Genomic DNA, 25,326 nt, shown 5'->3' on the forward strand with positions numbered 1-25,326 from the left:
TATGGAAAAGTAAATAAATAAACCAACATAACCGCAATGAAGTTGCTAAAATTTTTGTTAACCTGTGCGCTTGCAAAATATGGTGTCGTTCATCCCATTATTTTTTACAGAAACGAGATAAAAAAATTTTTTTATGGATAATTTTTTGACGTTAAATAGGATTAATACAAAAGTTTTGAAATGTTTTTCGAAATCCTTTTTTTTACCGTAGCAAAATTAAACGGTTTTTGAAAAGTCTTGCCTTGCGCTCTTGTGATGTGCGTTAGTTTAGGGGTAGTCAGACATTCAAAAATTGGATTTGTTTTTATTTCCTTAAAGTATAATATCTTAAAAATATTGTGCGAAAACTTGAATTGAATCCGAAAAATTCTTTTCGAGTTATTCAACAATTAGCAAAGGGCATTCGGGGGCTCCGGAGCTCGATAGCAAAACCTTAAATGCATTTTTCTGAAAACTATGTTTTACAAACTGGTGATCACTGTAACTTAAAAACAGCTTGGTAGATTTTAATGAAGTCAATATTGTCTTTGCTTTGATCAGGCACAAGATTATCTATTAATAAAAATAATTTCTCTTGCCCGATTGATCTTAGATGAATTTCCAAGGGCTTGTGATGATTATCGCAAGAGACTTCTGGGGAAACGACCATACAAACAGCGATAACTTTTACAATTATTAATTTTTTTTTTGAAATTTTGCTAAAGTCAAGTCGAAACATGGTGTATTCATGCTATGTTTTTATTTTCGTAAAATAAAGCAATTGACTAGCAAAGAAAAATGATTGAAAATCGTCGTTTTTCCTGATCTCTGACTACCCCTTAATAAAAACTTAGTTGGCTTTCAAACGAAAAAAAGCAAAAAAAAAAATTTGGCGTTTTTGAAATTGAATTTTCAACCGTTTTCGAAACTATTCTTGATCCAGCTTTTTCTTCTTAATACCTAAATTAGCCTACTTGATTGTGCAAAAACAACTTTCGCTAAAACTAGAAGCATACGAGTACCAATGGGCGGCCCAGTATAACAACAGAGTGGTGCAAAATTAATCGCTCAGTTTTGTTTCGGATTACGTTTTTTGCTATATTACTATATTTACTCTGTTCTGCTCTTATTCTGAAGTGAGTAATGCTCAATTGATTAATTTTTGTCTTGGGGCCATTCGAAACCAGCTCTTTTTCAAAAATTAATTAGCGCCAGATTAAAAATTAAATACCTGATACTTTTAAAAATGCCCGTTTTTTAGAGGGTCAACACTGAAGTATTCAGTTCTCAAAATCACTCTTTCGAAAATTCATTATTTATCACTGACTTCAAGTTTATTTGTCGAATGGAAAGGTTTTCTTTCCACGCTCCTTTTATTTTTATGCTTCGCATATAGCTTTTCATATCGGATATTTCTCGTTATAAAGTAGTACTCGCACTCCTGCAGAACAATTGATTTAAAGTATAAAATGGAAAACCATTTGGAATGCATTATAGGTAATCATATTCACTATAGCGTTCAATAAGACAATCAGTAAAAATGTTAGTACTAAAGTCTTTCCAAAGTCTTTCAAACTCAGTTCTAGACACTTTTTAATTAATTTTTTGTAGGGAATTTGAGCACTTCTTCTCTTCGGGCTTCTTGTTCCCAATTTTCAATGGCTCGGGAGTCACACCACCTTGGAGAGTAAGACTTTGCCTTGCTATATCTGCACTTTCGCAGAGGATGTAATTCCTTTCCATTCAGGTTTAGAAGCTAACTTGACTTGAAGGAAGGATTAATTATTTTGTCTACCTCTATCCGGGGCGTTGTGCCGCACGCGTTAATAATTCTCTGTTTGTAGCCCGCATAAGGGTTATGATTCATGGAGTTTTAATCTATCGTTAAATTTCGCTAATCAGTTAATGGCCTGCGCTTAACGAAAAGGCCAGCGTTTTTTTTTTACCGTTTAAGCCCTTGTGAGCTGGAATCCTCTTTAACTTTGCGTTATTAAAATAATTTTGAAGAGTTTTTCAAACGCTTGCAAACAAGTTTTGATGCCGTTCCTTACAAGCTTAGTGGCTCTTTGATAAGTTTGTATTTTTCAAAAAACAAGAAAAAAAAAGAGAAACAAATAAACTATTTTGCGGTGTTTAGTGCAGTTCAAAATTTTTTTGTGCAAATAGAATTTTACTAGTTTACCTACAGATTTGCCGGCACAGGTAGTCTTAAAATAATCACAGCCATTAATAACTGGTAAATTCAAGTGAAAATTGCTAGGTTTGGCCGAGACTCTGTCTATTTCAATCAACTTTTTTTGGTTTTCATGACTTGGCTTTAAGAAAATGTTGTTCGAAAATTATATAGATTTCGAGACTCGTGAGCCATGGCGATGCTTTTACTTCGTTACCTTTACGAGTCATCTTCAAGATGAAGCCAATCAGCTATGTACCATTGTTATCATTTTTATGTATTGGTATTGAGTACACCCCCAATTTCTTGCGCTCAAGCACAAAGACACTCAAGACCAAGAGTAAGAAATACATTTTTTTTTAATATTTGCTGATTTGTTACATTCCAATTTATAGTTCCATGCCGGAGATGACAATCAGCTTTGAATTCTTGTGTTGAAGTTATTCACATACCCATGCGATTTTTAATGACTCATTCTTGTAAATCATCTGGCTGATGGCCTTATTCAATTCACTTTTTGTCATGTAATAGTGATTGTTTTGTAGCTGGGAATGTGCTTGACAAACATTTTTTATTGGCCTACTTTTGGCTTATATCTCACAATTATTTAATATCGGCATGTAGTGGAAACGTATAGGCATTTATCGGTATGTTGTAAATCTATACAAATCTTTAATCAGAAATCACAAATCCAGAAACCTAAAAGACATCAATAGGCTATTGAAATCGTACTCGCATACATACGTACATACTACCTCAGGTCTGCAGAGCCGCTGTCGAGCAATGTTTTTCGACTTCAAGTACAACAAAAATAAGTAGGCGTAGCATAAAAGTAGCCTGTAGGAAATGTGAACAGTAAATTTAACGTAAACTGTGAAACTGAGAGTTTAGTTAGTAGAAGGGATCTGTAGATATCTTGTAGAGTGACGGAAGTAGTTTAAGTCTACTGTTCAATAAGGGTTTTATAACTGATGATTTAAAATCCAAACGCCAGAAGTGCTTTTGACATTTAAAATAAGTGCCAGTGTAATAAATTTAGTTTATAATTAGGCATTTTCAAAATAAGTCGGTTTTGCCTTAGCAATGTTATAAAATATTAAAATTTGTAGTTAAAATTTTTAACAGTTCTTTTATATTAGTGTCGCGTAGCCAATTTTTCAATTAGTTGGTTTGATATGCATTGACAAAGCAGTTTCCTTTTAGTATGATTTGTAACCAGTTGAGTAGCAATATTTTGGATCATGAACGATTTTTTCCTAATATCTCGATCCCACGTCATCTATTGAATTATTTCTTATTTTGTATAAAATATTTACGATATCTAATATATTTAAACTCCTCCGAAAATTTAAAGTGTCTTTGCTCCCTTTAAGAAGTTTCAAGAACACAAGGAAATTCGCTGAAACACAAGGAAATTCGCGATACATGATTTTTTCTCAATTTTTGGTAACACTTGGAAACGATAGAATCGATTTGCACTAAAAAAATGTGCTGTAATTTGTTATTGTAAGATTACTAAAACTTTAAACTTTAATAACTTTAAAAACGAGCAGTTTTAAAAACCCGGCCTGCGGCAACAGACGTTCAGATACTCATAACTTCGCCAGTTCTGGGCCGTTTGTAGTTTGGATAAAGATGCAAAATGCAAAAGAGAAGGTTTTAAACCTTCCTTTAAAAGTCAACGGTGTCATAAAACATTTAGCTGCAAATAAAATCTTACTTTAAGCATAAATAAGGTTCGTTTATTTTAAGCCAGTATTGTAGCTTTTTTAATATTTTACTAATTTTTTTGGTTTTCCTTTATTTTTACTTTACTTTTTATTTAAATTTTTTTATTTGTTTTGTTTATTTTTATTTTTTATTCTTTATTTCCCTTTTTCTCTTTTTTTACTTAAAATTTTTTACTTCGTTTTTTTCTTTTTCTTTTTGTTTTAATTTGTTTATTTTTGTAAAACAAAGTTAAAAACTTCACAAATCAATCGACTTTCGGTGGTTTTTTCAAACATATATTTTATATAAATATTTTTTAATTTTTTTGGTTTTCTTAGTTTTTTACTTTATTTACATTTTTATATATTTTTTTATATCTTTTTATTATTATTTATTTTTATGTTTTATTCTTTATTTCTTTTTTATCTTTGTTTCCTTTCTTTACTTTAAATTTTTTACTTTATTTTATTTTTATTTTTTAATTTGTTTATTTTTTTAAAGAAGAAGTGAAAAACTTCATAAATCAATAGACTTTCGGTAGTTTTTTGTACATTTTTTTAATTTTTTTGGTCTTCTTAATTTTTTACTTTATTCAAAGTTTTTTTATTTATTTTTATGTTTTATTCTGTATATCTGTTTTTCTACTTAGATTTTTTTTATATACATTTTTTTACTTATATTAGTTTTTATAAGTTTTGTTTTAAATGAAGTGAAAAACTTCAAAAATCTATCGACTTCCTGTAGCTTTATATGTATATATATATTTTTTTTCTTTGGTTTCTTTATTTTTTACTTTATTTAAGTTTTTTTATTCTTTATTTTTTTTTTTGTTGTTTTATTTTCCATTTTTTATTTTACTTTAATTTTTCGTTTTTTTTATTTATTTGATTTTATTATTTTATATTTATGTATCAGTTTTTAATTTTTTTAATTTTAATTTTATTTATGTATTATTGTTTGAAAATGAAGTGAAGATCTTTAAAAATCTTTACTTAGCCTATTCCAATCCTACTGGGTACCTACAGATGCTTGTACAGTTAAAAGGCGTTACTCGTATGCGTATGAATGTATTATTGAAACTTATTGTTTTACTTCAAAAATAAAGGTCAAGTGCGTTGCGCTGCTTGGCTTTGTACATTCTGTTATTCACATACACACATATATACATACATACAAGCAGATATACAAGCATGAGCCCTTTGCCGGTAATTTTGGGAGTAGATTTTCGATTGGAGTGTCGATTTTCTATGATTACAGGTATAGCCTGGATTATACACATACATAGATGTGGGTGCACATTTTTCAGCGTTTTTGAAGTGTAGATTTTGTTAAATACAAAATTGGTTCCCACACTCTGCTAACAAAGAAACACTCCAGGTTGCAATTGCCTACGGAACTGAACCAAATATGCCTATGCAGTTTGTATGTATTATATAGCATGTAAGTAGATCTCTGTATATATGTGTGTATGTGAGTATGTATATGCGAGTTTACTATAATAGTATCGTAGTTTTTGTACTCTTTCTCTTATATTTAAACACATTAGAAAAGTCAAATCAAAGTTATTCTTCAAATTTTAATTTCCCTATCGTAAAAATTTTGTATCTGCAGTGCGCCCAATAGCCGCCACTTCGACTTAAAAGATCTTTTTGTTTGTTATATTGTTTGTTTAGTCCTATTGACTGGCACTGTTACCTGAAATATTCTGCGTCAGGTGCTATTTAACTTAGATGCTCCCTGCCTCAGTTTAAGAATTGGTTGGAAACCAAATTCTTTCTGTAAATTTTCTGCCTTGCGGTCAAATTTCAGAATATCTGCAACAGAAGCATTCTTGCTTTCATTCGGTTCCATTTGATTTCGATGAAGGACGGGCAGTCTTATCTTTGCCAAGGCAATACAGTTGCACAAGATATGATCTGAGGTTTCTTCATCCTCCAGACTGAGTCTACACGCTGCCTCATTCCCAATGTGAATTTTTGAGAGATGGTAATTAAAGTAATAGCGACCTATCAGAAAACTATTTTCCTTATGTCTACTTTACATCTGCTATGCAGTTCTCTATTGTAGATGAAAGGTCCTATAAGGCTTTTGGCTTGACGAAGTTCTTACGTGATTTCAAAATGGGACATTTTTTCAACTATTTACCCTGCATTTAGCTTCTGCCCAGTTGATACCCTTGATTCTTCTGCCGACCCCGCCCTTGCGAGTACATCCAAAATTTCATTGCATTTTATTCCAGAGTGACCCGGAACTCTGCAAAGTACAATTTTGTATGTTGCTCTAAGTTGGCTTAGATCTTTAAGGCATTCTTAGCCTAGTGTTGATTCTACAGAATATGAAGCTAGTACTTTCAATGCAGCATAACTGTCTGAGTATGCAGCTGTGTGCATCTTGTTGCCTCTAATACGATTCGTTCTCGTACAGATTGAAATTGCTTGAATTTCAGCTTGGAAGACGCTAGGCCATTTGCCAATTGGTTCGGAAATATTCGTGTTTGGATTATAGATTTTTCATATCGACTCCATTATTTGCTTCTGAACCGTCTCTGAACCATTCGAAACTTCTGGGATCGACCAAAAGTCCTCCCAATTCCCATTCATCGTGGTCTGAGATTATGACTTGACACTTACGGTTTAAAACACTTTTTGGAATCATATGGTCTATTAATGAACCAATTATCATATTTTCTGGCCCGGTATCTCCAGGTTTAAGCAACACAATCAATACAATATTTATTTTTTTAGAAAATGCTTAAGAAAACATTTTGAATTGCTTAATGCAAATCTCTAAAAACTCAATTGATGGTGACACTTTTCGATGACTTTGGTTTGCGTCAAATTTATCGCTTGAGAAATATGCGTTTAATCCTAATATCACCGAGACTCATTGGCAAGATTTGACAATTTTATTATTTTTTTATTAAATTTTCATAATTTTTTATGAAAATATAGCTCATTCACACGCAAAAACTATACAAATTCAGGTTTCAAATTTTGTGAAAATTAAGAAAAGAATTCAATAAATTTTCAGAAAAAATTCACACTTTTAATACATTTTTTTAGAAAAATTTCGGGTATGTAATTTTATAGCCCATTGAATTGTGACTCAAAGGCCGCATTGATTTTTGAAATTTTTTTTGCTGGCGTTCTTGGCATTTTCTCCTTATATCGAAAGCTCGACATTCACGCAACGTCAAAATTTTGAAAAATCAATGCCATTTTTGAGCCACATTTAACTTGCCCTTTGTTATACCAGAATTCAATGAGTTATAAAACTGCATACTCGAAATTTTTCTTAAAATTTCTATGAAAAAATATAAAATTTTTCTGAAAATTTATTGTTTTTTTTCTTTTAATTTGTACGAGTTTTTAAACTCGAATTTATATGTTTTTCGTATGAAAATGGACTATATTTTCATAAAAAATTATTTAAAATCTGATCAACTGATTTGATGATGACTTGTTTATTTTCTTGAAGCAAAGCTTGAAACCTGGCTGGCTATGATTTTTGTAGGAAAATTGACTATATTTTTATAAAAAAATTAGTAAAATTAAATAAAAAAGAAATAAATTCATATGCCATAGCTATTAAACGCACTGTACTTGCATACACGAAACGATGCATATTTCATGAGATGCAACACATCGCCATTCAACAGCAGCAAACAGGTAGGTCGCTTTTGTCCAAATATGGCAGCTTGTTGGGTAGGAGCGCAGCAAAAAACTTTTGTGATAAAATGTATAAAATAAATGGAATTGTTGTTGCAGGGAATGTCTACACTCATAGAAATGTAGCAAAGCGATTGTTGCAATTGTCATTTGGACGACATAAATGGTCGGAGCCCCGCCGACTAATATGGCTAAAGATATTTGTGCTATTGGGAGACGACCAGACAAATGACATTTTTTTCACATATTTCAGTAAAAACGTACAAGCAAATGTTTTTGCAAATGTAATTAATTTTTGTCATATTGCATTTTTGTTTCGAAATGTAAGAAAAGTGAGTGATGAAAATGAGGGTGCAAGCTCTGGCTGGTGAATTTTGAATGTGGTATCGGATCGGTTATCGAATTTTTTACTCCTTACAAGTGATAATTTTTGCCCGATTAGTTGGATAAAGCTAAAATATAAATATAATTTAATAAATATAAACTTTTCCTCTAGGAGGAATTAATGGGGTAATTTTTGTTTTCTAAAGTGAAGCGTTTTCCTGCGATTTCATGCGTTTTCTCGTGGCTTTCTTCAGCTCTCACAGTAATGCTACTACGTTGATCTATTTTGGTGTTATCTGTATATCGTTTTTGGTGCCTGTAACCATCATCATCCTACATCTTCGAGCTCCATTGCGGAGCTTCAATGACGAAACGTTGCTTGGTCTTCTAGTTTTCGTCCGCGAGTGGTATTTTATTTGCCCCTATCCACCATCTGGGGACGCGTCCGATGGGAAATTAGAAACTCGGCTGTTGTATTGGTTGTTTCAAAGAAGTAGCAACTATAGGAATCCTTTTGTTTCGTAGTCCACCTTGAGCTTAACGTTCGATACAAGCGCAACTAAGCAGAAATTATAATTATGCTTTAATTTTGATAACACCGGCGAAGGAATTTAATAATCTTCAGTATCAAAAACCTGATTACAATTTTCAGAAGGTTCTTGACGTTCTGAATCCGATTTGGACAACATAACTGTGGGAAAATTCTACGGAAGCGATTGATTTTTTTTTGATTAATGTTCAGAATAAGCAAATGCATTGACTAAGAAATTTTTGAGACGTTGGCGTCTTTATCATTCGCATAATATCTTTCGACATGTTCTGTCAAAAGGAAGGTTTTTGTTGTTGTTCTGGCATTGTTGAAACATTAACCATAAATGCTCAGGGGAATTGTGCTGGAGTGACAGTCTTTAGCCGGATACAAATACGGGCCCATCTGGTAATGTAGAACCGACTGTCATTAAATCGATGGAAGGCAGTAAGGTCTTCGAGCTCAGCTGAAACCAAATGCGATGCGTGCAAATTTGCTTTTGTAATGATGCATTACTCCCATTTTGAAATTCTTTTTTTTCCAGCTCAGAGTGAGTAAAAAATAATTTCAAAAATAAATAATTGCCGTGTACTCTTATGTTAGGTGTTTGACCGAGTTCCTCCTTCTATTATGGTGTGCCAAACAACATCAAGAGTTCCACAAGTGCAGTGACCTACAATTTTAAGCCGACTCCGAACAGCAGATGTTTTTTTGTTTATGAGGAACTTTTTCATGGCAGAAATACACTCGGAGGTTTGTTATTTCCTGCCGCTGCTAGAACCAAATTTTTCTATTATTTGATTTTCATGCATAGATATTCGAGCCTACGCACTCCCGAATGGTAGTCACGCACCAACGCATTCGGTTACGCCGGGGCGGTTGATAATACCTATACCTGGTTAGAAAAACGGCTTATGGTTCTTTACAGATTGCTCGAAGCTTGACGATAAAGTTGGCTTTGGCGTCTACTCTAAGAAGCCAAAAGTAAGCGTTTCGGCTCGTCTTCCTAATCATTGTAGCGTATTCGAAACTGAAAATCTCGCCATTAATGAAGTAGCTGTCTGGTTGGGCAAAGATGTGAATCTCTTAGTGAGATCGTCTATAATTCTATCATTGCTCGCAAATGCCGAGCATATCTTAACGCGATACTCACTACTATGATATGGATGGCGGGGCATAGTTACATACCAGGGAATTGTAATGCAGAAGAATTAGTGATAGGGGGCACTGCCACTCGCTATGTGAATATCGTAGGTATACCCTCTCCAATCTATAAACTGCGTGGTGCAAACAGCATTGTCACTTCAGCCAACACGAGATGAGTTGATAGCTTGTCATGCTGTCCGCTACAAAAAGAATTTGGCCTGAATGTGATATGCTCAAAGGTGCAAAACGGTCAAGGAAAAATGTTTTTATGTTAATTCCTTTGCACTGTCTCCTAGGTCGTCATGCCCAAAGATTGAATGTACCTCATTTCAATTATTGCAGCAACTGCAAGAATGAAGCGGAGGAAGAGTCTGTCAGACATCTTCTTTGTCACTGCCGTGCGTGTGTGCGTCGTTTTTCGATCATACCGATGAGCCTAGCCTAAAAATGCGATGAGCCGATGATTAACGGGTTTGCACTTAAAACAAAAAAGTTTGGTGAAAAGTAACAAGTAATCTGCTACTGTAGTAAGGCAATGGGTCGTTAACGGTCTAAGAGAGACTGCCAGCCCTACTTATCTATCTTTTTTTCTTTAATACTTTTACAGTAGTGATAAAAAGAAATGAGGGCTTCAAGATGGAGTCGGTAGTCGGAGCAGGTGTTTTCTCTAAATCAGTCAATTTATCAATTTCCTTTAAACTGCCGAATACTCCTAGTGTTTTCCAGGCAGAAGTGTTTGCGATCCTACAGGCATGCAAAGTGCTTAGGGAACGTGGATACGAGGGAGAGATTAAAGTTTTTTCTAGAGTACGCCAACTTAAATCCCACAAATCTTCTCCATTACATCGTCTTTCTTATAACGGCACCAAAACGGCGCTTTAGTGCTCCTTGGGTAGATCCAGAGTGGCAGTTCAACCATTTCACCTACCTACCTTTACAGTAGTTGATACGCAAATAATATTATATTATCTACGTGGAGCACGAGCCTGCTAGAGAAACCCAGCCAGCAACTGCAGCTGCCTAGCACAAAGCCTTCTTTTTCGAATTCATCACGCCTCACTTCTGTAAACAAATCGATAAATTGAAGGCGGTAGGAAGTAAATTTGTATGAAATCTCTCTCTCTTTGGTTAAAGACAAACAGTTTTTTTTTACTAAAAAGCAAACATTTACAATGACTAGTCTAAACGAGTTGTTGATACCATAAAATGCTCATCTAATTCCATAAAGTTTCCACTTAACACGAAACTATATTTATTTTTGCAACATTTGTGTCACATATGCCAATATAGACATACATACATATGTGTGAATGTGCATATACTAGTTTTTATGTTATTTAGTATGTGCGCAAAATCGTGGGTGTCCAGTGGAAAAAAAACAACAAGTGTGGCTACATATGCATCTATTTTTTTACTAACCAAAGATATTACCATACATTTTTTTGCGTATCCGAAAGAAGTCACTTTGTCTGACAAAATGCGTCAATGTTGTTGTTTTTTTATTTTAAATTTTATTTCATTTTTTAATTTTTTCATAGTTATTGTCACAATTCTATTTTAAGTGATTACCGCTTCCGGTAGCCACATGTGCGCCATACAACCACTTAAAACCATTCATATGTTTGCATGTATGTGAATGAGAATCACACATGTACACACACTAACGTACAGGCAGATGTTCGCATCGGAGTTTGTTACCTGCATCTCCACTGAGTACCAAAGTGGTCGGATCGGAAGGAGAGGAATGTGCGTAAAAGACTTCGAATCAAAAATGTATTCGTAGTTTTACTTTCAATGCGGCCGGTTGTTAGCGTTTGTGCGGTTTAGGAGAAGAGAAGTAGTAAGGAAGCGAATTAAGAAGTTGCAATACAAAAATTTCAAAATCATATCAGTCTACGCGTAAAAGCCAAAGCTTTTTTAGATGAAAACATAAATTGTATCGTTTAAAATTAAAGTTAGAAAATGAGAAAAGATGTGAAATATAAAAAAAAACAGCAACAATTGAGATTTAAAAAAATATGCATTTACGAGGGTCGTTTGAAAAGTCCGCACAAAGTCAGAGAGATGGCCCTACTGGCGCATGTCGAGGCTACGTTAGTTAGTAGGATCTTTTGGATGTAAACACATCAAGTTTCAACCAGATGCGTCTATTTCTTTGTGCTTGGCATTCGTTTGAATCGAGGAAGTCGAGTGATTTTCCTTTTCCATCACGACAACGCACCAGCTCACGACTCAGCAGTTTTTGTCGCAAAATTAATAGAACTGGCGTACCAACTCGTTTAACATCCCCGCAATTCTCGAGTCTTGGCTCACTCGGATCTCTCGGTCTACTATTTGTTCCCCAATTTGAAGAAATGGCTGGCGGGAAAAGAATTTTATTTAAGCGAGGAAGTGATTGCAGAAACGAATGGTTGTTTTTCGGACTTGGACAAATCCTATTATTTGGAAGGGATCAACATAATAGTAGGCAATGTGGAGTGTTTTTTAGTAGTTTTTATTTTTGCATGGACTTTTCAAACGAACCTCGTATATGCCATGGTTATTAGGGCGGTTCAATTAGTATGGACAAAATTTTTCCGATATCGTTCGCGGCAAATCTGGTTCGACTTTAAATTCTAAGAAACAAATTATCAAAGCATAGCTATAAAGGCAGTTTCAAACCTTGAACATTTTTAAAACTTGAGTGCATTGAAAACATTATTCAAAACAAGACAATTTAAATAACCCAAAATAAAACAAGAAACTAACAATTAAAAATTCTTTAGTTTAAGTGATGAAAAATACCCTAATCTAAATAATTTAATATGTAAGTGTTCTGTTTGAAAATCCAAAAATAAAAAATATTTTAAACAGGCTTTAATATAGAAGGATTGAAAAATGGAATTTAATGAAAGTTGTGAAAAGTTATGAAATAAGGAAAATTAGGTAATGCATTAAATATTAGTTTAAGTTGACAAAATATGAAATGGATTTTGAAAATTAGAAGTGGAAATCAATAACGAAAGTATTTTAAAAATAAAATATTTATTATAACGCGACACTAGTACAAGCAAATTATTTTTAATTTCACAATCAAAAAATAAAAAACTTTTAAATACCAGAAAAATAAATATCATTAATTAATTTTAAAATTAAAATATATGTGGTGGCTATTTACAAATTAAAATTAAAAAAGCATGTTCTATAAAAAATGCAAATTAATAACAATAAACAATTTTCTCAAAGTACCAAAATTTAGTATAAAAATCTTCAAGGATTTTAAAAATAATAATGTATTTAAAAAAATTATAAATAAATAAAATCAGCTTCTATCTTCAAAATGCATAACATGAATTTTAAATGCCGCAAACATGAATATCATCAATTAGTTTTAAAACTAATATAGATATATATGGCGGCTGTTTACAAAAAAAATACCAAAAATAAAAAATGCTATAAAAATCGCGAACTCAAAATTATTATCAGGATTTTAAAAATAAAAATTGTTTATAAAGAAATTGGAAGTTAAGAATAATAATAAATAAATAATAAATAATTAATTTTCATCTTTTTTAAATAATAAATACTTTTATAAGTAAATATCGAAAAAAAATATATATAAAAAAAATACAGTAAAGCACACATAACAATAACACCGGCACACAAAAAAAAAAAAGTGGGGAGTACTTTTGACTAGACCCATATATCCCTATGTATTTTGACGCGCTGAATCCGAATTCGGTGTCCGTTTTGCCCGTACACCCCCAAAATTTTAAGTAAATAGCGAAAAACCGTGAAACCCCATGAAAAATCGCTGAAAATCGCATTTGTAGACATTGGTAAATGTTCGAAAGTTTTCTTGTGAGTGTAAAGTTAAAAGAGACTTACGAAAACTTAAAGATAGTATTGGATAAGATAAAGTATTCAGAACACCAATGGCAAGTTTGTGGTGATCTGAAAATTGCTACTCTGCTTCTAGGCCAACAATCTGGTTATACCAAAAATCCCTGCTTTTTGTGTTTATGGATAGTAGAGACAGGATAAATCACTATGTAAAGAAAGAATGGGAAAAGAGAACTAACTTTATTCCGGGATCGAAGAACATTCTACACAAACCGTTGATAGAACCTTCAAAATATCTGCTACCACCACTGCATATTAAACTAGGACTTATGAAACAGTATGTTAGAGCTTTGGATAAAGAGAAAGACTGTTTTCGATACTTGCAAGAAAAGTTTCCCGCAATAAGTGATGCTAAGTTGAAAGAGGGTATTTTTGATGGTCCACAAATTCGCCGACTTTTTGAAGATGCCAATTTTATTACAAGCATGGACAACACTGAAGAAGCAGCTTGGCGAAGTTTGAAAAATGTTTCTCAAAACTTTTTAGGTAATTCGAAAAGTAAGGATTACGAGAATATAGTTGACGGGTTACTAGAAAATTACAAAAACTTGGGTTGTTTAATGAACTTAAAATTGCACTTCTTACACTCTCACCTCGACTAATATACTTTCCTGAAAATCTAGGAGATTACAGTGAAGAACAAGGTGAACGAGTCCATCAAGACATAAGTGAAATGGAGAATCGGTATCAGGGAAGATGGGATGTCAACATGATGGCGGATTTTTGCTGGATGTTACAGAGAGACGAAAAACAGAAGAACAAGAAGAGAAATAGAAATCCATTACATAGATCGTTTGAAGAAAACAGAGTACGTTACAAAAGAAGAAGAACAGTGTAAGAGCAGCATTTCTCACATATTTTTCCATCTCTATCATAAGCACTCAATGAAAAATAAAAGAAAAAAATTTATCATTTTCTTTATGCAATCACAGTCGCATATGTAATATCAGATATAATACACTCATAAGAAAAGTTTTTAAAATTGACAAACGTCTATAAATGCGATTTTCAGCGATTTTTCATGGGGTTTCACGGTTTTTCGCTATTTACTTAAAATTTTGGGGGTGTACGGGCAAAACGGACACCGAATTCGGATTCAGCGCGTCAAAATACATAGGGATATATGGGTCTAGTCAAAAGTACTGCCCACTTTTTTTTTTTTGTGTGCCGGTGTAATGTCTATCATGAAAAGGATTTTAAAAATAATTCTTAATCAAAAGAAACTAAGAAACTTTTTTCTTGCAACCAAAAAAATACTTTAAATGGACTTTAATGGACCCTTAAAATAGAAATTAGTATGGAATAGCAAAAATTCAAACGTATTTTAAAAATCAAAAATTAAAATTTATAAAAAAGTTGCTATCCAGACAATTTGAGTTACAGACATCATTGTCAGATTCATTTAAATTTTGTTGCGAATGCATTAAAATTCACAAATACATACAAACAAAAAAATACAGAGACAAACGAAACAAACTTGATTTGACTTTAAAAATAAATGTATATAAAAACTGGAATTAATAATATATAATATGAAAATCTCTACATTTAAAAACTGAAAACATTTAACCACACAAATCAATAAAATACCAAAAACTCGAAAACCTTAAATGGATTAATATGGAATAATAAAAAATTTAGTAGTAAATATAATCATAAAAAAATTATAAATAATACAAAAACAAAAAAAAAATCAACTTAGTAGCCACTGTCTGGTAATAGGACTATGAATAAGCTCGTGCGGTTTTAAAACAGATGGCGTAACTTGATTATTATTCCATCGATCCACATTTCCAAACATTCATTGGAGAGCTACTGTCGTAAGGCACAAACGTCAGTATAAGTTTTTTATTTGAAGCGTAAACAACAATATTTTTACCACACTTGAAAATGTCGAATTTCGTGCCAAATAATGTGTTTTTGCGGGGAATTCTTCTTCATTATTTTAATATGAAGAAAAAAGCAGCCGAAAGTCATCGTATCTTGGTGGAAGTTTATGGTGAGCATGCTCTATCTGAGCGAACGTGCCAGAAGTGGTTTGCACGCTTTAAAAGTGGTGATTTTGGCTTGGAAGACGAAGAACGCGAGGGTGCGCCGCCAAAGTTCATGGATACCGAATTGGAGGAATTGCTCGATCAAGATCCGGCTCAAACGCAAGAAGAGGTTGCAAAAACTTTGGGAGTTGATCAATCAACCATTTCCAAACGTTTAAAAGCCATGGGAATGATCCGAAAGGTAGGCCATTGGGTGCCGTATGAATTGAAGCCAAGAGACGTTGAACGCCGTTTTATGGCATGCGAACAACTGCTTCAACGGCACAAAAGAAAGGGTTTTTTGCATCGAATTGTGACTGGCGATGAAAAGTGGGTCCATTACGACAATCCAAAACGTCGGGCAACGTATGGATACCCTGGCCATGCTTCAACATCGACGTCGGCGCAGAATATTCATGGCCTGAAGGTTATGCTGTGTATCTGGTGGGACCAGCTGGGTGTTGTGTATTATGAGCTACTGAAACCGAATGAAACGATTACGAGGGATGTCTACCGACGACAATTGATGCGTTTGAGCCGAGCACTGCGAGAAAAACGGCCGCAATACGCCGATAGACACGACAAAGTTATTTTGCAACATGACAATGCTCGGCCACATGTTGCACAAGTGGTCAAAACATACTTAGAAACGCTCAAATGGGATGTCCTACCCCACCCGCCTTATAGTCCAGACCTTGCGCCATCCGATTACTATCTCTTCCGATCGATGCAACATGGCCTGGCTGACCAGCACTTCCGTAATTACGATGAAGTCAAAAAATGGATCGATTCGTGGATTGCGGCAAAACCGACCGAATTTTTCACAAAGGGAATCCGTGAATTGCCAGAAAGATGGGAAAAAGTAGTAGTAAGCGATGGACAATATTTTGAATATTAAATTTGTAACCATTTTACGTCAATAAAGTTTCAAATTTCGAAAAAAAACCGCACGAACTTATTCATAGTCCTATTAATATTTTATATTACTCTAATAAATAATAATAGTAATAAAAAAATAAAAAGTTGTATTAATAATAAAAAACGTGATTTACATTTTTTTTCGAAATTTGAAACTTTATTGACGTAAAATGGTTACAAATTTAATATTCAAAATATTGTCCATCGCTTACTACTACTTTTTCCCATCTTTCTGGCAATTCACGGATTCCCTTTGTGAAAAATTCGGTCGGTTTTGCCGCAATCCACGAATCGATCCATTTTTTGACTTCATCGTAATTACGGAAGTGCTGGTCAGCCAGGCCATGTTGCATCGATCGGAAGAGATAGTAATCGGATGGCGCAAGGTCTGGACTATACGGCGGGTGGGGTAGGACATCCCATTTGAGCGTTTCTAAGTATGTTTTGACCACTTGTGCAACATGTGGCCGAGCATTGTCATGTTGCAAAATAACTTTGTCGTGTCTATCGGCGTATTGCGGCCGTTTTTCTCGTAGTGCTCGGCTCAAACGCATCAATTGTCGTCGGTAGACATCCCCCGTAATCGTTTCATTCGGTTTCAGTAGCTCATAATACACAACACCCAGCTGGTCCCACCAGATACACAGCATAACCTTCAGGCCATGAATATTCTGCGCCGACGTCGATGTTGAAGCATGGCCAGGGTATCCATACGTTGCCCGACGTTTTGGATTGTCGTAATGGACCCACTTTTCATCGCCAGTCACAATTCGATGCAAAAAACCCTTTCTTTTGTGCCGTTGAAGCAGTTGTTCGCATGCCATAAAACGGCGTTCAACGTCTCTTGGCTTCAATTCATACGGCACCCAATGGCCTACCTTTCGGATCATTCCCATGGCTTTTAAACGTTTGGAAATGGTTGATTGATCAACTCCCAAAGTTTTTGCAACCTCTTCTTGCGTTTGAGCCGGATCTTGATCGAGCAATTCCTCCAATTCGGTATCCATGAACTTTGGCGGCGCACCCTCGCGTTCTTCGTCTTCCAAGCCAAAATCACCACTTTTAAAGCGTGCAAACCACTTCTGGCACGTTCGCTCAGATAGAGCATGCTCACCATAAACTTCCACCAAGATACGATGACTTTCGGCTGCTTTTTTCTTCATATTAAAATAATGAAGAAGAATTCCCCGCAAAAACACATTATTTGGCACGAAATTCGACATTTTCAAGTGTGGTAAAAACATTGTTGTTTACGCTTCAAATAAAAAACTTATACTGACGTTTGTGCCTTACGACAGTAGCTCTCCAATGAATGTTTGGAAATGTGGATCGATGGAATAATAATTAAGTTACGCCATCTGTTGTAAAACCGCACGAACTTATTCATATAAAATAAAAGTCTCTAAAATTTTGTGAAAATTTATTTTAGTCACTACCCCGAATTTTACTTTTCACACTTCATGCGCTGGCATATGAGAATGGTTTATTTCTGCCTTTGTCTAATTTTCAAGCGCCTGAAAATGTATGTAAATAAATACGCAAATGTAAACAAGTAAAAATAATTATTTTTCCTTTCCCGAAAATTTTTGCTTGATTATATTATTTAATCCCCGCATGCCACGCGCCAAATCGCTTATGGCAGTTCAATGCCATTGACGTCAATTGTTCGCTTGCCAAAAGCAAATTGTTTCTAAACAATTGGCTACTTGCAGAAATTGGCGTGTTTTTGCTTAACTTTTGTGAAATTAAAACAAAATAAACTAAAACAATTCCTGTAAAATTTAAGCACATTGTATTAAAATACTTCCGTTAATTGTGAAAGCTAGAAAAAAACTTAAAAACAAAAAAATAGTAGAGAAAATTGTGCAAACAAAAGAGTAAAGAAAACGCAACACACGTCATACTTAAAAACATAGCAGAACCTTAGAAAAATGCAGATATAACTCACAGTGTTCAAGATTAATTATTAAAATTACTATCGTGCTAATTTAAGTGCTTAAAAGTAAACAAGGATGCCATCAAATACGTTTATAAATCGCTTGCTAACGGTGAGTGCCTCTTCAAAATATTTATTACCTTCTTAATAAACTACAAACTAAACATCAAACAAATATTACTCCAACTATTCAAATTATTGAAATTTTTGTTACTCCACCTGTTACCCTCAAACTGAAAAATGTATCTACAATCTTTGAACAAATTTTGGGTCTCAAGGTAATAGTAACATCACCACCTCCAATTGAAATCGTACTTATAAGATGGGGCGGAGTTGAGACTGATAACAATAATTGTTTAATATTGTAAGTGAGTGGATGAAGAAGTACTTGAAATATAAATTATTTGGCAACTAATTTTTTAATATGCTTTCTTTTATTTATTTTTCGACTTAAAATTCCATAGCTTTACACAATTCAAGTATAGTTCATCCTATTTTTTAATGCTATTCAAATAATAAGATTTTTTGAGTGCCTTAAAATAGGCTTTTACTTGATCAGTTGTCTCCTAATTAGATTCAAATTTCTTACCGCCGAGCCATTTATTTACAATTTTTGGAAACAAAAAGTAGTTGTAGGGGCGGAAATTGTAGAATATTCTGATTGGATATGGATTGATTGGATTGATATGGAACAGTTCATAAACTAATTCGTGCAATTTTCTCACTGCATGGAAGAGAACTTTTCATGCCAGGTGCAATCATATTTGTTTGGTATTTGTTTTTTTCTCACGCTAACTGGTGCTACGTAGAAACATCAAGTGAAGCGAAATCTTTCTTGACTTTGCCCTTAATTCATGAAGTCAAACCTTTCTTCGCTTGTTCCTTCCAGCACTTAGTGGTCTTCCTCTTCCTCAATGGCTACCGCATCGAATACTTCCTTTATTCTCTGAACTATCTACATTTTATGTCACTGTTAAATATGTAAGCTCGCTCGTGTTTCCGTCGTTTGCTATCTACGCGGAAATATCTCTAAATTTTCTGCAGAATCGACTCAACCATTAAGTTAAGTTAGGACAAGTTTATTTGAGGTATGTTAAGTCTATTTAAGTTAACTTAAGCCAAGCTAAGTTTTGTTAAGCTTAGTTTAGTTAAGCCAAGTTTTGTCCATATTAACATAGCCTTTAATTTTTAGTTTAAAAATCTGTAAACACGAATGCAAAAAATGCTTTAACGAAATAAATTCTTAGCTTTGTGGGTACATTATTTCTTTTAATCAAAGCGAGAGTTAAGTTAATTTAAGTTGAGTTGAACTAAGTCAGGTCAAGTTTACTTAAGTCATGTCGAGATTTCTGAAGTTATTTTAAGTTAACTTAAGCTCAGTTAAGTTACGTTAAGTCGAGTTAAGTTTAGTTAAGTTATGACCATACATTTAAGTTTTCCAATCTACAAAAGGAATGCAAAAAATGTTTTAATGAAATAAATCCATAACTTGGTAGGCACATTTTTTCCTTTAACTAAAGCAGGAGTTAAATTAATTTAAGTCGAATTAAACTAAGTTAAGCAAAGTCAGGTCAGGTTTTTAAATATTAATTATCTCAATTTTATACTTAGCCAAATTGACTTAAGTTAAGCTATGTTGTGTTAAGTTAAGTTAAGTTTATTTAATTTAAGTTTAGTTATGTTAAGTTGGGTTTATTTAATTTAAGTTTAGTTATGTTAAGTTAAGTGTAGTTAAGTCAAATTATGTTCATATTAGCATAGCCTTTACTGTTTAGAAAACGAATGCAAAAAAATGTTTTAAAGAAACAAATCGTAAACTTTGTAGGCACATTATTTCCCTTAATTTTAATAATTATTCAAAGTGAGAATTAAGTTAATTTAAGTTTGGTTAAATTAAGTTAAGTTAAGTCAGGTCAAGTTTTTAAATATTAAGTATTTCGATTTTATACTTAGCCAAATTGACTTAAGTTAAGCTAAGTTAATTTATGTCCATATTAACACAGCGTTTACCTTTTAGTTTCCCAATCTGTAGGAATGAATGGAAAAACTATTTTAATGACATGAATCTTTTGCGAGTACATTATTTCCTTTAACTAAAGTGAGAGGTAAGTTAATTTAAGTTAAGTCAGATCAAGTGTATTTAAGTTATGTTGAGTTTACTAAGGTTATTTTAAGTTATGTTAACTTAAGCTAAGTTAAGTTGCATTAAGTTGCGTTATGTTAAGTTTGCCCACATTAACATGGCCCATGATTTATAGTTCGCCAATCTGTAGGAATGAATGCAAAAATATTTTAAGGAAAGAAATTCTTTGCTTTTTGTGCACATTATTTCCTTTAACTGAAAGGAGAGTGAAGTTAATTTAAGTTGAGTTAAATTAAGTTAAGTCAAGTCAAGTCTAGTCCATTTTAGTTAGGTTAAGTTCAGTTAACTTATGTCAAGTCAAGGTAAATTATGTTAAGATATGTTAAGCTAAGTTAAGTTTAGTTAAGTCTATATTAACACAGCTTTTACTTGTTAATGCCCTAATCTGTAGGAAAGAACGCAACACATGTTTAAATGAAATCAAATCATCTGCTTATTTCCTTTAACTAAAGTGACGTTTTTAGTATACGCATTGTTGCCATTGTCCGCTTCAATACACTCGCATTTGAGAAAACATTTTTTTGTTATACTTATACAAAAACATGCTTATGAGCACATATACGAGTACACACACATCGATCATTTAAGTTTCGTGACATAATAAGCTGAGCGAACTAGCCGCCATTCGGCTAATGGTCAAGTGCTGAATAATCGCTTAAATTGTCATTAAAAATGATTACAACAAAATGAAGCGTAAATCAAATGTATTAAACATTTTGCGGGTTGCTTATTGAGTATGAATGTATTTCGCGTCGTTATTAAAACAGCGGCTGAGGTTAGTGTACGCTTAATTTTGTCATTTTTCTGTGCAAGAAATATAAAAAACTTCAGCAAGTCAAACGAATCATAAAACTTTCAAAAAATGTGTGTACTTTTAGATTACCACAATTTACGAGTTTAGTTTGGAAAATACATTTTTCAGTATTTACGCGTCTTCGTAAAATAATTTCCATAACTTTTACGGTTTTTTGCTTAATGCTTTTTTCAACTTAATGATAACTCCACATTTGTGTACATTTTTGCTGATTTCTCTTTTAAACGCGACTTAGAATAGGCTATGAATGCAATGTTATGACTTTTTTATTGTTGGAGAAAAGTTTTCGTAAAAATTATGTGTCGTATGGAGGTGCCATCGAATTGTAAGGCCATCAAGGTGTTACTTGTATACAATGACTGGTATACTCAGAAAGGCGATAGGAATCGACTAATCATGTCTGCCGATCTGTTTGACCACCCGAAGAATAACTAAAATATAAAATACCTTATCTTAATATAAAATACCTTAGTGGAATTTTTAATCGACTGCCGTAGCGAAGTGACTACTATATAAAAAGTTTTTTCGGTTGCCTCTCAACAGGGGAGTGTATTTCTGTGTTCGATTTTAAGGCACCAATATTTGTCATTTCACAAAGCCAAAAGTTCTTATAAGTTGTTATTTGCAGACGAGCGCAATAAATGGTTGAATGGAAGTGCTGTAGTGTACAAGGTAATAGACAAAGCGATTTGTCCATCACCTTTCATTGGCGATCCGAGTACCACCTAGTCGGCTATTGTAATATCAATCGTTATACGAGTATTTTTTCAATAGGAGCTGAATCGGATGACAAGTTTTTTCTAATATTTCGACTCCAGCGCGACCTAGAATCATTACTATTTTTGGTATAAAAAGCGGCTTAAAACCTGCTTACGACATGCGTCTGCATACCAGTGAAAACTCCGACAAATTCGATTCACCCGTACTCATGAAGCCATATTTGAGTTTAGCTTTGGTTTAATCCTCCGCCTTTTTTAAAACTTTCGGTTGCGGAGCTCAGGTCGTTAGCTATAATAGAAATATGTTAAATTCCCGTGCAAAGTTAAAAAAACCAGTCTGGCCAGACCCGGGAGCCTAAGGCAGGGTTAACCTTAGGTGTACCTCGTATGCTTTGCTTCATGAAAGATGGGTCTGATTAAATTTATCATGTCTTCAGTGCCAACACACAATAGCATGGTTCTTAAAAAGTTTCTTTCATATGCTTCACTTCACCCGCAAGAAGGGATTTGATACAGCTTTTAATGTACAGTATGATGGTCCTATAGATTTTTTTATAAATAAAAATATTTTAAATGTACAGCTGTGCACATGAAAATAGCAGTAGAAAAATATTTTGAAGTCATTTATTTTTCCCCTATAAATCATACAAAATAAAATTTCAGTACCAAACTTCCTCAAAGGGTTAAAGACGTAGACGGTCAAATTTTTTTTTTGTTTTATAGATATTTTTTAGGAATTTTTTTTTAAAGAAAATAAAATGCGTTCGTTTTGATTACTATGTCGTTATTAACATCAAATAGTATACGAAAACAATTTTTTTTTTTTGACATATAATTTTGCAGTAGGGTGGCACCAAAGTAAGCGTCTTAAAAAAATATAGCTGGCTTGTCAATAAGATTTTGGCTCTTCAGGACATCTGAAACGAAAAAGTTTAACTGACTATTATTCTGTAGGCTTGTCATTCTGGCAGGTGCTACAATTTTTTTGAAAAATATCAAAATGGCGGGCTTTTGAAAAAAAGGTATGTTTTTCGGGTGGAAATCAGACTGTAGTATGGAAAGTTTAGCGGGGTTAAATCTCACGATAATGGTGACCAGTTCACCCGATTCCTTCGCAGGTGGTAACGATAACCTCAAATCGTTCTTTATCTTTCTTAACATTGGTCCGTCACTATGAAAAAATCATATTATATATGTTCAGGCACAAAGAGATGATATCACTGCGGAAAATCGGGTTGCAAACTTGGCTGAGAGGCTACAAACAACCGAACAGCTTAACTCTAGAATCTTCGCACATAGCACTATTATTGGGAGTACCACAGTCAATTCAGACTACATGGTTCCAGTTAAGAGTTTTGGAAAACCGCTAAAGACCATTGTCGATGACGATGGATGGCGCAAAGGCTTAGTTCCGAGAAGTAGCACCATTAATGTATTTACCGATGGATCAAAAATGGAAGAGATGGATGGCGCTGGCATATATTGTGCGGAATTGAGCATCAAAACGACATTTAAACTCTCTAATAAGGGAAATGAGGTAGTGGATGAACTAGCTAAAGAAGGCGCGAGACTTGCGGGAGATCAAATAAGACAGGTACTTAAACCACTACGCACAATGCAAAAGGAACTAGAGATGCACATGCTAAGAAAGGCAAAATGCTTACTTAACAAATTGCAAAGTTGCCAGGATCATGTGTAAACACGCATTTGATGATAAAAAGAACTGTAGAGCTATAGCTGGTGTACTAACAGGCAGTAGTTGCCGCGCTTGCTTACAAGCTAAATCTTACTCTCAACGACATTTGCAGCAAATGTAAATGAGTCGGGTAGAAGAGAATCCGTGGATCATCTTCTATGCTACTGGCTGGCTCTCTCGAAAACTAGACTATGCTACCTGGGTGCTCTGAGTTTGGAAATATTAGAATCTATGTCTGAGCTGGAGCTTAAGCGACTCCTAAAATTCACGAACAGAACGCTTGACTTGAGTTATGCATATTTTCGCTAAAACAAGGGACTCTGATCTGGTATCGCTATGCACCAAAAGTGGCCTCTGCGAGTCTTCGGCAAGTCAGTATAACCTAACCTAACCCCCGCAAAAAGTGTATGTTCTTCATGTGTTCGTCCTTTCCAGCTCTCCCACAATAAGTATTTTAAATGTAGTTCAATTCCATTGTCACTTCAATTTGTCACAGGTACGAGCGGCATTCATATACTCGTTCATATGTGTAAGTTTCTATACTAGTAGGTGTACACATAACAGTAAAACAATTTATCATCAGCGTGAAGTGAAAAGAGCTACATTTTCCTTCGCATGAATATAGCAAAAAAAAGAAAAACATGAATTCGAAAAAATTCACCGACAAATCCCTCAGTTTATGTTGCCTCCTGTGGTAAATCATTTCACTTGGCACAGCAATACACACTGGGTCACAGCTGCCACTGATTTTGTTCAAATTACTCTTTTAAGTACCGAACAATTTTTTTGTTGTGTTTTTTGCCCACTCATTCGTTGTTGCTTGTGATAAAATAAATGATGCTGCCAAATTTGTATGGTGCATCCTACGTAGCAACAACAATGCGATCCAAATGAGCGAACAATTGCGACTCTATTGAATAGATGGGATAAGTAAGTGTATGTGAATAATGAGCACGCATAAAAGTGGCTTTCTCTTGACAGCATTGTTGCTGTGTGTATAGTATTTGTTGCCAAATATGAATAAGGGATGTTAGTAATGCTAAGTTTGACAGCAAAGATGTATAGGAATTATGTAGGCTTTTTAAATGTAAGAGTAAATATTTGGAAATAACAAAAGGTCACAATGCGCTAATTTCTTCCTTCCACGCGCTAATATTTTTGGGGTTTTATTTGTGGAAGTATATAATAATAAGAAGAAGTAATTATAATATTAACCATAAATTAATAACTAGTTTGCAGTTATCGTACTGATTACATAGTGAGACAAAACGGGATAAGAAAAAGATAAGAACACGGTGCAGAAATTATGAAAGAGGAAGAGCTGTAGAATATTAGACCACCTGTCGTTGTGTCCCTAAACTCAAATCAAAAAAGGAAAAGTGAGTGGAATTTCTTTTTTCTTTTTTTCAGAATTAACTGAACTTTTATAAAATACAATAATAAAAAAATTTTCGGCGGATGCAGCTGTTAGCTTCGAAGCAGTGTTGGGATTTAAGCCAAATTCGAAGAATTTTTTGCGTCGAGTTGTTACCGTTGATGAAATCTGGATTCACCAGAAACTAAGCAACAATCAAAGGAATGGATTTCTCCGGGTGAATCTGCTCCAAAGAAAGCGAAGACAGTCCCATCAGCCGGAAAGGTAATGGCGACGATTTT

At 33.9% G+C, this 25,326-nt stretch overlaps 1 protein-coding gene across 3 annotated transcripts in view; it reads left to right on the top strand.

The window, feature by feature from the left end:
* Positions 1 to 25,326, top strand: part of LOC128865097 (homeobox protein 2) — a 182,707-nt gene that overhangs the window by 125,590 nt on the left and 31,791 nt on the right. Inside the window, exon 1 of one of the 3 annotated variants that reach the window (XM_054105065.1) lies at positions 18,201 to 18,410. The exons of the other annotated variants lie outside the window; for them this stretch is intronic. Within the exon in view, the coding sequence (XP_053961040.1) occupies positions 18,375 to 18,410 (36 nt within the window). The 5' untranslated portion in view covers positions 18,201 to 18,374. Of the gene's footprint in view, positions 1 to 18,200; positions 18,411 to 25,326 lie in introns of those variants that run through there. 3 annotated transcript variants of the gene reach the window in all.

This window comes from Anastrepha ludens, chromosome 5, assembly GCF_028408465.1.
Source record: "Anastrepha ludens isolate Willacy chromosome 5, idAnaLude1.1, whole genome shotgun sequence".
Lineage (NCBI taxonomy): Eukaryota > Metazoa > Arthropoda > Insecta > Diptera > Tephritidae > Anastrepha > Anastrepha ludens.